The sequence below is a fragment of the Laetiporus sulphureus genome (genome assembly GCF_001632365.1).
Source record: "Laetiporus sulphureus 93-53 unplaced genomic scaffold LAESUscaffold_47, whole genome shotgun sequence".
Taxonomy (NCBI): Eukaryota; Fungi; Basidiomycota; class Agaricomycetes; order Polyporales; family Laetiporaceae; genus Laetiporus; species Laetiporus sulphureus.
The window spans coordinates 110678-123589 of NW_024468556.1; the positions used below are offsets into that span (position 1 = coordinate 110678).

The 12912-nt window shown below is 53.5% G+C and overlaps 3 protein-coding genes across 3 annotated transcripts; 1 reads left to right on the top strand and 2 right to left on the bottom strand.

The window, feature by feature from the left end:
- Positions 1 to 224: 224 nt before the first annotated feature.
- LAESUDRAFT_661511 (FAD/NAD(P)-binding domain-containing protein) lies at positions 225 to 2070 on the bottom strand (the record flags this gene model as incomplete). Its single annotated transcript, XM_040904941.1, has 8 exons — positions 225 to 722; positions 776 to 905; positions 958 to 1076; positions 1130 to 1183; positions 1297 to 1605; positions 1665 to 1747; positions 1797 to 1914; positions 1963 to 2070. 8 exons carry the CDS (start codon positions 2068 to 2070, stop codon positions 225 to 227), a joined length of 1419 nt encoding a protein of 472 aa, XP_040760288.1.
- Positions 2071 to 5608: 3538 nt separating this feature from the next.
- On the top strand, positions 5609 to 9357 carry LAESUDRAFT_762682 (uncharacterized protein; the record flags this gene model as incomplete). The annotated part of the gene is made up of 4 exons (XM_040913140.1): positions 5609 to 5798; positions 5865 to 6343; positions 6394 to 6689; positions 6744 to 9357. The coding sequence occupies 4 exons, from the start codon at positions 5609 to 5611 to the stop codon at positions 9355 to 9357; spliced, it is 3579 nt and encodes a 1192-aa protein (XP_040760289.1).
- An 833-nt stretch (positions 9358 to 10190) lies between these two features.
- LAESUDRAFT_730049 (Metallo-dependent phosphatase) lies at positions 10191 to 12840 on the bottom strand. The gene is made up of 6 exons (XM_040909767.1): positions 12623 to 12840; positions 12501 to 12563; positions 12387 to 12447; positions 11467 to 11973; positions 10990 to 11397; positions 10191 to 10936 (listed from the first exon to the last, which is right to left on the bottom strand). The coding sequence occupies exons 1-6, from the start codon at positions 12744 to 12746 to the stop codon at positions 10387 to 10389; spliced, it is 1713 nt and encodes a 570-aa protein (XP_040760290.1). The 5' UTR covers positions 12747 to 12840; the 3' UTR covers positions 10191 to 10386.
- Positions 12841 to 12912: the final 72 nt, after the last annotated feature.

A 12912-nucleotide genomic window follows, 5' to 3' on the forward strand; every position in this document is an offset into this window, starting at 1 on the left:
TACATTGTCGCTTGAACAGCAAGTGACCCTTCCATCGCACCACAACGAACCGATACCGTGGACTAGTAGCACACTGAGTCCCTAATCATTATACGCCCATACGATCGTAGTTAGCTGTTACACCATACAGATATGTGCCCATATGTCAACGGACGAGGGTCAGTGCAATGCAGATTGCCCTAACGTAGATCCAAATAATCCAAAAAATGTCCGTCTAGATGTTGCTACACTGATTGATCGACAGCTGTAGCAGCCGCCGTGCTTTCATTCACCTGAATGCTCATCGTCGACCAATCGAAACCGCCATCTCCTGGTGTTTGCACGCTGGCATTGCTACCGCCTCTTGCGCGCTCCCGCAGCACGCCCCACTGCACCCACCAGTTATCTGCCTCGTCTTCGCAGTCGTAGCCAAACGTGTTTCTCAGCTCCTGCCACTGTGGACTATCGTCCTCGCCGTCCTCGCCCTCCATGACGTTCTTTCCCGCACGGAATTTTTCACGCATGCCATTGTCTCGCGAGCTCTGCGCCTCACCGTTCTCGAGCGTCATCCAGAACATGCTGCTCATTTCTGCCTCGCGCGCCTCGTTACAGCGTTTATGCCGCAGGTCCTGGAATGCCCATAGGAAGCTGCCGATTTCTTCGGGACTGCTGAGGTGTGCGAATAGTTTGGCCAGAACGGCAGCGTCCTCGACTGCCATCGCCGTCCCTTGCAAGCTCGCAGGCTGGGAATATACCATAAGCCACATTTATAGGTCACGAGGTGGAAAGATCTTACTGGAAATGGATGCGCCGCTTGCCCGACCAGCACCATCGTGTTACTCTCATGCACCCATTCTTCCAAGTCACCGTAATCCTTCACAGCCACTCGAACCGCGTTCGATGCGTTGTCTGCCACTATCCTCAGCCTATAAGAAGAGCGATGAACGTGCCATCCCCGCGCCGAACGAAGGCACCCACCTCGCATCGCATGGGCTCGGGACAAGGCGTTTTAGGTCTGCCGAAGGGGGATCGCCCCATGCACCGTCGGTCCGGTCGTCACGGAGCAGAAAGTGAAATGCGATCTCTTGATGTGCGTGCTGATAGGCCGTTCAGTCATCATAGCGCATGATAGCTGGGTAGGCACACTGACGATCGGATACCCGACTGCACAGCACCCATTCCCGAAGGCAATGAAAACCATGTTCTAAAGGCGAAGAGCGGCTCGTAAGAAAAAGTGGCGAGAGCGAGCAATAAAAGACGCCCTGCCTGTTGGACGTTCACAAATTGCTTGATGTCATCCGGCATGTCCTTCGTGACAGTTGCTGTGTTGAATGTAGCGCTGCAAAGCCACAACATAAGGTGGAAATACGTGCAAGTGAAAAAGGTAACATACTCGAACATGGTCAACCCGACCGGCGTGCCGTGATCCTGCCGCCCAATGACGATTCGTCTAGCCAGCCCGTTCTCTCCATCCGCGCCAATTATCACATCCGCCGTCAAAACTTCTCCAGAAGCTAGCTTCACCTCGCGCTTGTCAGGATGAATCTCAACAACATCAGCGTTAGTGCGTATCGTGGCGCCTTGTGAGAGTGCTGTCTCAAGCAGCACTCTATGCAAGTCACTGTGCTGCGCGGCAATTATGAGTTTGCCGCTGCGTAGCCCCAGTCTAGCGAAAGGTCCCTTACAGTCGTTAACATGAACTCCCCGCGTGTCTCTCTTAGCAGCTCGTTGTCCCAGACCTGTGTGCCAAGAAGCTCTCCGCTCTCAACTATGGGGGTGATCAGTCGCAATCACGTGCGAGAGAACAAATTGCGTACATCTCGAAAACAATATTGGTTGTGATGTCAATGCGATCTTTCGTAGCTTCTCTTTCAGCCCCCAATGGAATAGGATCTTTGACATGTTGGGGGGCATGCGAACACCGCCACCTCCTCGCTGGATTCATGAATACGGCGTATGACATCGTAATTTGATCGTACTCACGTTTTTGGTCCCATCACTCTTCTCTAATACTTGCACACGATGACCTACGCGAGTCAGCGCTACAGCAGCAGCAAGCCCAGCGATGCCTACACAATAATTCTTGATCATCAACCAACGCTGTCACATATAACGATCATACCTCCGCCAATGATGATGAAGTCAACAGCCAAGGATGCCTTAGGCGCTGATGTATGTGGCTGCAAACGAAAAGACGCGAAGAATCAGGATCTCTCCTCGAGGAGTGAGTGACGCGTCTTACTTCTCCGTTCATCGAGGTGGATAGTAAGAGCAGACGGGACCTTGACGCAGGCGATTAGGAGCTGAAGGGAACAAAGACCGGCAGACGGGACAGCGAACAATAACCATCATCGAGATGCTAGTTCATATTTATGGAATCGTTACCGAAGGCGAGGCAGATCTCAGCTTTGTGCGGAGATTTCGATGTCACCCCGCGGCCCCGGCTAATGGTTATGATACAGTGGTTACCCGATCTTTGGCGGAATTTTTTAATTGATTCTGTTGCTCACTTTACTACGTAATAGTGGTACTGCGCTCATTCAGGGTGCTGGCCCTGCGGGCAGGCTAAGCGCATCCAAAAAACTAGCGATGTCCGAGCTAGAACCTGATGCGCACTCACTTTGCGACTGCAAGGTCAGAATATTTGTAACGCGATTTTGTCCCATCTATTTGTTCTTGTTTGTCTCAATCGATCACTTACCCTTTCCAAACGAGTCCTCCCCTGTCCTACATTCGATGTCGTTCCGTACGTTAACTCAACAGGTTTCTACGCCTCGAAACATGAGTCGCGCATCACCAAATCGCACAATACTCGCTCACTCATTCACGGAGCACCGTCGAATTTCACGATCCCAATGCAGGGGAATGCCACAGATCACCACTCTCTGCGTGCCATCCGAGCAGATGCCGTCAAGACACGGCACGGCTACCGATTAAGCTACTCGTGAACAACGCAGGCGTGATGATAAGCCACCAGACGAAGCTCTCGAAGCCCGGGGAGGCGAGCAGCTTAGAGTATCGAAAGCTCGTATGGAACTACAAGATGGATGAGACGTTAGCATGGCGTCAGTCATCACAAGTCCGGTCGTCGCGATCTCGAGCCTTGCATCGCTGCGGAAGAGTTCGTATTTGTTCAGCTTCTCGTATAGGCTTAGCAAGGCAGCCGTGACGTACCTGGGTTAGACGATGGCGCACTACTTTAAGCTTTAAGGACTGGCGGATCCGGAGCAATGTCTTTTGCCTATCTTCCTCAGGTGCATTGTACTGCACAGCTGAATCATCGTGAAAATGACCGCAAATATTGGGGACAGTGATATTCCGCGGGCGGGAATCACGCTCCAGTAAGTATGTTCGTCAAAAATCACCGACCTCTCCATAATCTTCCAACTCGATCCAGTCGCAAGGTGCCAAATGTGGTGTACCTGAACAAGTCTGGGCCGTCCATCCCGTGATCACCGCGATTCGATCTCGGCCAGGATTGGTGCCCCAGATGCATCGGCAATGGATAAACGTGGTGAATCATGTCATGCGAGCCGATCGCACTGAGCCACGCCGACGATGCCTGGCATCCTCGCGGCTCTTGGATTGACCTCTGTTCAAGGAACAACGGGCCAGAAGAGGTTAGTGTATGTGCATCCCTGGCCTGGGTCGAGGCTTAGATGGATTTACAGAACATTATTATATCGCGATTTTATCCTTTGTTCTCTAATGATCGTGAGCATTCTGAGGATAGCGTAGCACCGACGTGTAAATCAGCACCATAATCGGTGCGGGTACAGACAAATCTTCGCGGACGCAAATGATGCCAGAGCCAATCTCAAACTGGCAAGAGTGCGGGGGGACGATGCATAGCAACGTGAGAGGGAGGGCGCTTAATCCTTGATGCGTATTTACCTCCTTCCAACCGCGCATAGCGCGGTATAGAAATAAATGTACAAAAAAAAAAATCCTTGATGCACGCAGCGAGCTCAGAAAGGCAGGGGAGGCCTGATCAATATCAATATTTACAGCCTTCGGTGTGCTTCTCAACTTCTCTCATAAATGTCGGTTGACCCGCTTCAGAAGCAGCGGCGGCGCTCATAAAGTTCGGGACTGCTCATCAGAACATACAGTTTGTAAAAAGCTCAGAAATGCACATCAGAAACGGCCATGCAACGTTTACGGTCCCTCATATTGTGGCCTAGCACGATTTAGGAATGTGCGAGCCTACACGTTCGTACTCGCCTAATATGGTCTTCTCGCGGAAATTCCGTGCTGACAGGATTTGCTGGTCCGTCCAGCGTGAATTTAGAGGGTGGTGCTGCGCATCGCGGGATGCATATGTATGGAGCGTTGCGTTATCCGCAAGGACGAACTCTATCAACGCATCTCGGCGGTTGCACATTCTGGACATTCTCTTGGAGGGCCGGGCGCTCCGGATTTCGCCAATCATGGGATTTAGAATCGCCTTGTGGTCGGTTTAGATTATAGGCTAGACGAGACGAGGTAGTCGTTGATGCACATCAGAGCGGACGAGAAGATCCTCTGACGCGCGCGGCTAGTCCGGGCTGGAACGTATATGGTCGCAGGCTCGCAGCCAGCCCTTGGTAGCGACCCGCGAAACGTTACGGTTTTCTCGGGTGGCCGGACATCCTTGGATCAACGGCACGGCTCGAGCCCCTTCGGAAGCCTCGCTTGATATCGTGCTTGTGCTTCATCAGGGCTCATTCGGAGGTAGGACGAGAAGAGATGGTGCCGCTTCTCTGATCGTCAAGGATGCATGAGGTGCACGGACGCTTTTAACGGCAGGACACCTCCAATCGGAGTCTGGCTGACAAATATCAACTGGTGCAATCCGCGGTGTCAGATCTGTGCAAGAAAAAAGCATAATCCCAATGGGTGCAAGCGCATATGGGACATATTCCGCACGGCGTGGATATGTTGCGAATCGGATGGAAGGTCTGCAGTCTGCCGAGTTGTTAAGTCGTGATACACGGAGAAAGGAGGGCCGACAGTTCGCCTGGATCTATCGCTTAGAGCGAATTCCGTGCGCGGTTGAAAACAGATAAGTGCAGCCCTCACCTTCGCATCCGCTGCGAGCTTGCCTGGAAGGAGGTAGACGAACATGGGATCATCACCGGCGTTCAGCCAAGGCCGCTAAGATAGAGTCCAGCTAACGGGGAAGGCAGACACTGGTATACAACGGCAATGTTCATCCACAGGAAAGGCTTCACGGAAGGAAGCCGGTTGTGTTGTTTCAGCGGCAAGTCGTGTGCGTAGCCGCTATATGGTCATTCTGCAGAAACCTATAGGCCCGGCAGGGCGGATTCAGTCAACAATTTCGAGTAGACAACGGTCTCATCAAAAGCGTTGAGTTTTCGAACCAGGAAAATCTCTAACGGTAGTACGCCATTGTTTGTAATTTGGGAAGTTTACATAGCATTTGTTGCTATGTTGTTAAAAGTCACAATTCCCCGTGCCTATGCTATCATCGAGATAACCTTCGTCATGTTCTCACGTCCGTGATCCACACATAAACTACTTGGGCGTACTGCTGGGCCACACCCAAGGCTGCTTGATGGCTTGAGGACTTACTTCGGATATTGACCTCCTAATTCCAGATACGAAATTACCGGTACGGCTAGCTACGATGGTGGCACAGTCTCGATTGGAGCCGATGAACGCTTCGCCTCACCATGCTAAGGTGAGGGTGTCGCTGAAGCTCGCGAACTCCTTGTTCGTGGCGGGAGGGAACATCACCGGCAAGATAGAGCTGGAGTGCAAAGCGGACAAGGGCATGGGCATCGGAGTCATCATGGTCGAGCTCTTCGCTGTCGAAGGTCCGTACGCATCCTGCGTCTCGTCTCGTAGTGGCCGGTATATATGAAAATTTGGCTGTCGAGCAGAGCTCACTGCGCGCGACCATTCCGGCACATCGACGTTCTTGCACGTCAAGCGGTTCTTCCAGGGACCAGGGCTGCCCCCCTCGAATGCTGTACACCCTCCTACTGTGGTAGGAGATTCTGCCCTTCCAGCTCATTATTATCCTGCTCGCCGCGGGACGACTACGTTTCTCTTCAAATTACCACTGCCAGAGTCGTCGCCCTCGGCCATTAACTTTGCCTCTGGCCTTGCACAGGTCAGATACGAGATCCGAGCGACAGTTGGCGTCGCTTGGAGAGGGGAGAACAAGCTTGTGTTTGACAAAAAGGCAGTGGATGTCGTAGAGACACTTCAAACAAATGCCTCTCGCACGGACCCGGAGGCAGTGGTTGTCAGTGAGAATGGCAAGATATGGGTGCATGGCAGACTTGCCGGTGGAGTCATGGTTGCTGGACAGCCGGCCTGCATCGAGCTGCAAGTGAAGAATCACTCGACGAAGAAAGTGAGTGTATGCGTCATAAATGCGCAAATCATCCTAAAGCCGGATACTAGAATACGGGCCTTTCGCTCTCATTGGCACGCGAATTAGTCATACCCATGCGTTCTGATCCTCAGAAGCGCCCTCTGCAGATATCGGACACTTTGACGACAGTATCGTTCAATGGCCCTGAATACATTATCCATCCCGGCGCAGAGGGTGTAGCCCTCCTTGTTTTCGATCTGCCTGAGCACGCGCGGAGTGTTCATGGACGGAGTCGCGAAGGCGACGAGGAGGGAAGCAGACATGTGGACCCCCTTTTCGAGGTGAGATGTCTCGTCAATGTGAAATTGTCGATGGGCATTATAAGGTGAGGCATCGGATGGTATATCATTTTACATAAATCGCTCAGTACGGCGTGTAGCAAGGACATACTGCTAAGCATCCCAGCGCCCATATTGCATCCAACTGCTGCATCTAGTTTGCCTCTCCAAGAACAGCCCAAGCCCGCTGTCCACGCAATGCCGATATATGACCATATGTCGCCCATGCCATACGCTTCTTACGCTCCATCCAGCCCCCGCGTGGGGCGCCCTTTAAGTCCATATCCCTATTCTCCGCCAATCTCCCCGCCTCCTGATCCTTATACAGGCTATGATCAGGCTTGGCCACCACCATTGATACCTGCGTCACCACTGTACCACGCTTTCTCTCCTCCGCCAATGTCACCTCCACTGCCATACCAATACTACTACTACAACCCCATGCCACACTCCCTCGTCACGCCGTATGCCCCGCCACCGCGTCCGTCCAGCACCGAACCGGTTCCGTCGCAGCCCTTCCACGGCTTGCCGCCACCTCTTCCTCCAGTGCCGTTACAGCAACCCCTGTCACTTCTCCACGGCAGCAGTTCATATGTTGCGCAACGCGAGGAAGGCAAAGGCGAGCGCGCCTCACGCATATCACTCCATCTCCGCATGTCGTCACGCCATCGTTCAGTTTCACCACCGGCGCATCGTTATTCTATACCCGCCGCATCTGAGCCTGAGCCGCACGCACTTCAGCACCTCACGCCACCATCAGCCGCGATTCCTATACCCGGGGCTTTGACTTCACCCTACACCAAGGGAAGCCCAGTATCCTCAGCTGGGACTCGTCACTTATCACCGTCCATGCCCACATCCCCTGTGCGCTCGCAAGGCTCTGTAAGGTCTCCGCGTCCTATACTCTCTCCGAAGCATTCATTCTCCGATGATCCGTCGATGCATGGAACTCAGGTTGAACAGCTTGAGCGCATCGCCGCGGAGGTGGACGATGAGAACGCAGACATGTCCAGCGGAGCTCTTCATTTGGAGCTGGGGAAGAGGGATCAGGCGTTACCGCGGGTGCCTGATCCGAGTCAGAAGCCAAAGTTGCTCTCTGCGCGAGCGGCGGTGGATACCATCTTTTCGTCAGATGGCCTCGACGAGACCCCTCCGACGCCTACATTAGCTGCGGTGACATCGCTGAAGGTAACTCGTGCAACTGCGCATGGCGGCCCAAGTGGTCTGGATGCCCTGGAGGCGAAGCTGTTAGCAGAAGTGGGGACACGCAAGGTCGAACGGAGTAATGGGCACGCAGACGTGCGCTCTGTGATGCCCATCGCTATTCCTCGTCCCGCAGATGCCGATCCTGCCCTTGAATCCGCAATATCGAGCCTTACTCTACCTGGCCTTGATGCTGAGGCCAGGACGCCGAGAATTGGGCCGCCGGACGAGATCGATCATCTGAAAATAGGCCAGGAGGAGGAAGACGATGACTATGCCCTCACAGAGCGAAGGCGATGGAAGGGATCAGACCCAGGAAGCCATGAGACACGGAAGGATGGATCATCCATCGGCACGAAGAAGTCGAAAGACAAGGAGCGACCAGGCAGGAAGAAGAGCTTCGAGACGGCTAGTACGGGGAAAGGAAAGGAGATTCGTCAATTGAAAATTACGGCTCAAGGACGAGTGGCAGCATGGCTAGGCAGCATCGAGCCTGATGTTCCGCCTCCATCTAGTACCCCGCCTCCTGTGAGCCCATCTCCGGATATAGGTGATCAGAAAGATGTGTTCCGCGTGAACGCCAAGGACCGAGTCGCTGCATGGTTGGGAAACTTGCGAACAGAGGTTCCACAGCCCTCTGATCTTACTCCTCCAGCCGGTCCAAGAGCTCCCATATACAAATATATTGACGACGTTACCCGTGGAACTGAGGATGATAAGCCAATCTTGAGCGTACAAGATGCGTCACAGGAGAAGCTTGACGAAACGGTTGAGCCAAATGTGTCTGCTGCCCCTAATCCTCGCTCGTCTGGTTTCATGCCTATAGGGACGCTTCGCTCGGAGAACTCGCAAGTGAGAGGTGATAGTAAGCGGCTTACGGCTGCTCAAATTGATAGACATCACCGGAAGGTAATGAAGGCGCCAGTTATATCCCCCCGGTTGACGGTGTACCCTCCTCGACCCGTCGATCCTGAGGTGCGCTATGACATTCGTTCTGCCCGCGGCGGGCGAGGTGGGAAAGTGACAAAGGTAGCTTCGTTATGGGCATCTGCATCACAGCAGAATGAGAAGGGGACAAGCTCGCCACAAAGTCCCGCGGCGAAGAATGTCCTCCCTAAGGTCAAGCGGCCTGCCAACGGTGATGCTACGCCTCGAAACCCGCGGTCTCCTCGCTCTCCTAACAAGGCGAACGCTGCCAGTACACCCGGTGGTAGAAAGACTCCTGTGAAAGATGCAAAGCGTGCGATGATGATGAAGTCATCCTCAGTGCCTGCGGCTGTTTCTTCCTCGTTGGCCGTCCCTATGTTGTCGTCCATGGCTTCTCTGGCTCGTCCTGTCTCTCCTCCGAATGATAGAGTCAAGGCGAACATTTCTCTAGCAGCTGTTTCAGAGCAAACCGTGCCTGTGATAGCAGCCGCGAAACGACCTGTTTCTCCTAAGGGCGAGCTCGCATTCGGTCAGGCCCGCCTCCGTGAACTCATCAAGCGATACCAAGGACAAGCTCCCACCTGAACTGCATCGTGTCCGTGCTCTCATTAATCTATTCTTGCTTTCCATGCTCCACCTTGTTCATCATCTCTGTCATACCCATCCGGACATCGCTACGTTCACCTCACGACATCAATCGCCTAAAAAACATCCTTGCCAGGAACATGACTAGCTCAGAGGAGAAGCACTTCTCATGCCCTCTCAAGCACCTCTGTCTTCGTCTTCTTGGTGCTATTCAGAGTTGCACAAGCACTCACGTTGGCTTTCTCGAGGGGCTTCGCCACTAGTGAGCTGGTCGACGTCAGAGAAGTAGCCTTTGTTGTCCTGCCATACAGCGACTGACGGTACTGTAACTGCGCGCGAGAGCGCTTATCCAGCTGGCGCTGCCGTTACGTCTTACGCATGTCTGAGCTCGCTCTTTCCTTGGGCGGTCTCACGGTTTCGGCCGCGATGCTGGGATCCATGATAGCTTTGTCACCTTGATTTATTGCTCTGTCGAGGACCTGAGGTCGCTCTTTTTCTCTTTCGTATTTTAAAGTTATCAGGTGACGAGGTTTTGGATGTGTTTACGACTTGCTTCTCGCTGAAACGACCCCCTCTTGTCATTAGTCCTGGATGTTTCACAATTCGATATGTTGTACAATCTCCTTAGTAAAGTACCTGCTTGTTTATTCGATCAGCAATATCGTGGACAGTAGTGTTATTGGTCCTTCATGTGTAATTCTAGCTCCTTCCGGCAGTGCTAACCAATCTGAAAGGGACTCCACTGGAGTCCTTTCGATTCCATGCGAGCTGAGCGCCCGTGGAGAACACCCGAGCCTCAATTCTTGACTGTTCTGGGCTCAGGCGACATTACAGGGAACTCGTTACATGCATTTCCGATTCAGAAGCTCCTCTAGATCTCGGAAGTGCAATAGAAACAACAGTAATCTACACGAGGCACTATGCACAACAGTAAGGTATGATGCCAATAATTAAACAAGGATACAAAAGCGATTCTCGCAAGGTACAAGATACAACACATGTTTGACACTGAAAAAGCGCATGAACGGTTCATGCAAAATCGCCCATCTTCGGGCACTTGATGCTCACGAGACGCGCGTCGAGGCCCGAACCCTTGTCGCCAAACTCCACGCGTCGCGTCTTCCGCCTTCTCCTTCTGCTCGGCATTTCCGGCTCTTCCCACTGACCGTCAGAGCGCGCAATGCCTGCACTGTACCAGTTGTCCTCGTCCTGGTACACTCCATCATCATCCACTTCGCTTTCAGGGTATCTTGACTCGATGTCACTCCCGTTGGGGCGCTGCAGGATGAGCGTGGTCAACCGCCACCCGTACAAGCAGCCCGTATCAATACCAACGCTCCAGCGCTTGACGTCCAGTCCTCGCGTGGCAGCGTGGCCATACACGACGGAAGCCGGCTCGCAGGGAAGCAAGATGGTCTCGCTGTCAGAGTCGTCGCCAGGGTTGGGCCGCGTGAAAGGCCTCTTTATGTCGTAGATACGAGGCGCGTCGGGCATTGACGAAGACGAGTTGTCAAACCCTCGACAACGGCCGATCTGGTTGTTCCAGATTTTGCTCCATGGAGTACCCTTGTCGTTGTTGCTGCGACCACCGAGTCAGAGTGCAACGAGAGTTTGTGCATGAGAAATATTTACCGAGTGACCTTGCCCGTCTTGCGGACGCCACGCATATTAAGCAATACCCACGGATCACGGTTCGTCGGGATATCCGTCATGATCGCTTTTTCCTGGGCAGTGCGCAGCTCCTCGAGTGTCTCATTCTTGCGCGGCGAACTGCGAGTAAGCGTCGACGTGCTGAGCAGTTGTTGCACATGAACAATGCGAGAGATTATAGTAATGTCGTCGTCATCTCCCTCAATGTCAACATCGGCGCCGGAAACATCCAGCACCGGGGGGTGAGCCAAAGGCTGATGCTCATCCAAGAGCGGAAGGGTAGGATCCGAGGGCAAGATACCGGCGTGCACAACGAAGAAATGCTCCGAGGGGGCGTGGATAACCAGCGGTAGCGAATACAGGCATTCTCGCTGTGCCATCGTCATCTCTCTGTAACATGTAGCAGATCAGGGCCCGCGTTTACAGCGTCCATGGCTCCGAAGGGGCGTTGCTACTTACCTCGCAAGCCAATAGTGATCCCCAAATATTGCCCAATCCTTCTTTTCGCGCCCCTTACCAAAGTGCGGGATGCGGCGCCACCATTCCGCGCGCCACGTACCCGCCGCCCGCTTGCGCGCCGTGTCGGCCCATGCGTTGGGATCGGCCGAACTCTTCGGGTCGGTCCGTACATCGTGCATCCACTCGTGCTCAATCAACCGAAGAAACTCGCGCCCGGTACGCACAGGCCGATCAGGCTTCTTGTCCTTGGCGGCGTCGATGCGGGATGGCTCCGGGAACGTCAGCTGGAGCGGCTCAAACCAGTCGCGCCAGGCTCGCCACTGAACGACCATCTGATCGTGATTTCCGCGTACAGCATACACTGGCCCCGGAGTGCCGCCACATTTATGCTGAGTGATGAAGTCGAGGACGGCGAGCGAGCCTGCGTGCGTTGACTTCGCCATGATGTCACCGGCGAAGATCAACGTGTCCGTCTCAGGTTTGTAGGATACCGCGGAAAGCAGGTCGCTATGAGGGACTTGTCAGTAGATGCCTTTCATCACTTTGCGAAGTGGCCACGCAAGAGGAGAGAACATTGCCGCCAATTTCACAAGGCACCAAACTTATACGCGCATACGGCGAGGCGGCAGCCGCCTGTCTGTGCGAAAACGAAGGAACTCTCGAAGGCTTCCGCAGCACCGCTCGTGCTCTAAGCACATAATTCCATAGGAAAATCGCGATCCTCCGCGAAATCTCCGAATAGAGGACGTGTCATCCTATCCTGACCGTGAAACATCGCTCCGTGATCCGATTAAGCGGACTTCAAAAGCTCAGAGAAACGCACATGCAGGCCAATACTAAGCGGTCAACTTGAAGAACGTCTGACTGCAGGCAAATGACGCGCACCTCGAGGATGGCGATGACACAGAGAGATGACATACTGGAGAGACTTGTTCATCCCATGGACATCGCCGACGAACATAAGGCGTCTGATGGGATTATCTGCAGGGTTGTGAGACACGGAAAAATGAGATGAACATCGTATGAAAACTCACCAAGACCAATCTCGCTCTCCGAGAGTGTGTAGTGATGTACGATTTTGTTGAAGTCAGGGAAGTCTGCCCCTGGACGTTCAGCGTATCCTCTTCGTCTTGAGAGACTCAAGAAAAACACACACCATAGTCCACAGTCCCGCTATGCGTTCCAAGGGCAGTTGTATGCGGTCGTGGGAAGAGGTTGAACTCGGTCGCGATTCCCAGTAGAAACACCAGAGAGAAGAGGAGTGCGGTAAGGGCACACATTATTCGAGAAATGTCTCGGGTACCCTTGTGACGACTCAGAGATTTCATCCTTCAGGGCGAAGGAGAACGTTTCCGACGTGCAGGGGAGGGGGGTGGGAGTCAGAACAAAAATGCAGCTCGAGGGACAAGTGGTCCATTTCGCAGTGCTTGGAGCTGCCGCCGGCCG

Excerpts from the sequence above, each read along its gene's own strand:
- LAESUDRAFT_730049 (XM_040909767.1), bottom strand. The coding sequence starts at position 12,746 with ATGTGTGCCCTTACCGCACTCCTCTTCTCTCTGGTGTTTCTACTGGGA. Across the intron at positions 11,974-12,386 it reads GGGATGAACAAGTCTCTCCA|CGACCTGCTTTCCGCGGTAT; the intron begins GTATGTCATCTC and ends AGTCCCTCATAG. Across the intron at positions 10,937-10,989 it reads AAGACGGGCAAGGTCACTCG|CAACAACGACAAGGGTACTC; the intron begins GTAAATATTTCT and ends CGGTGGTCGCAG.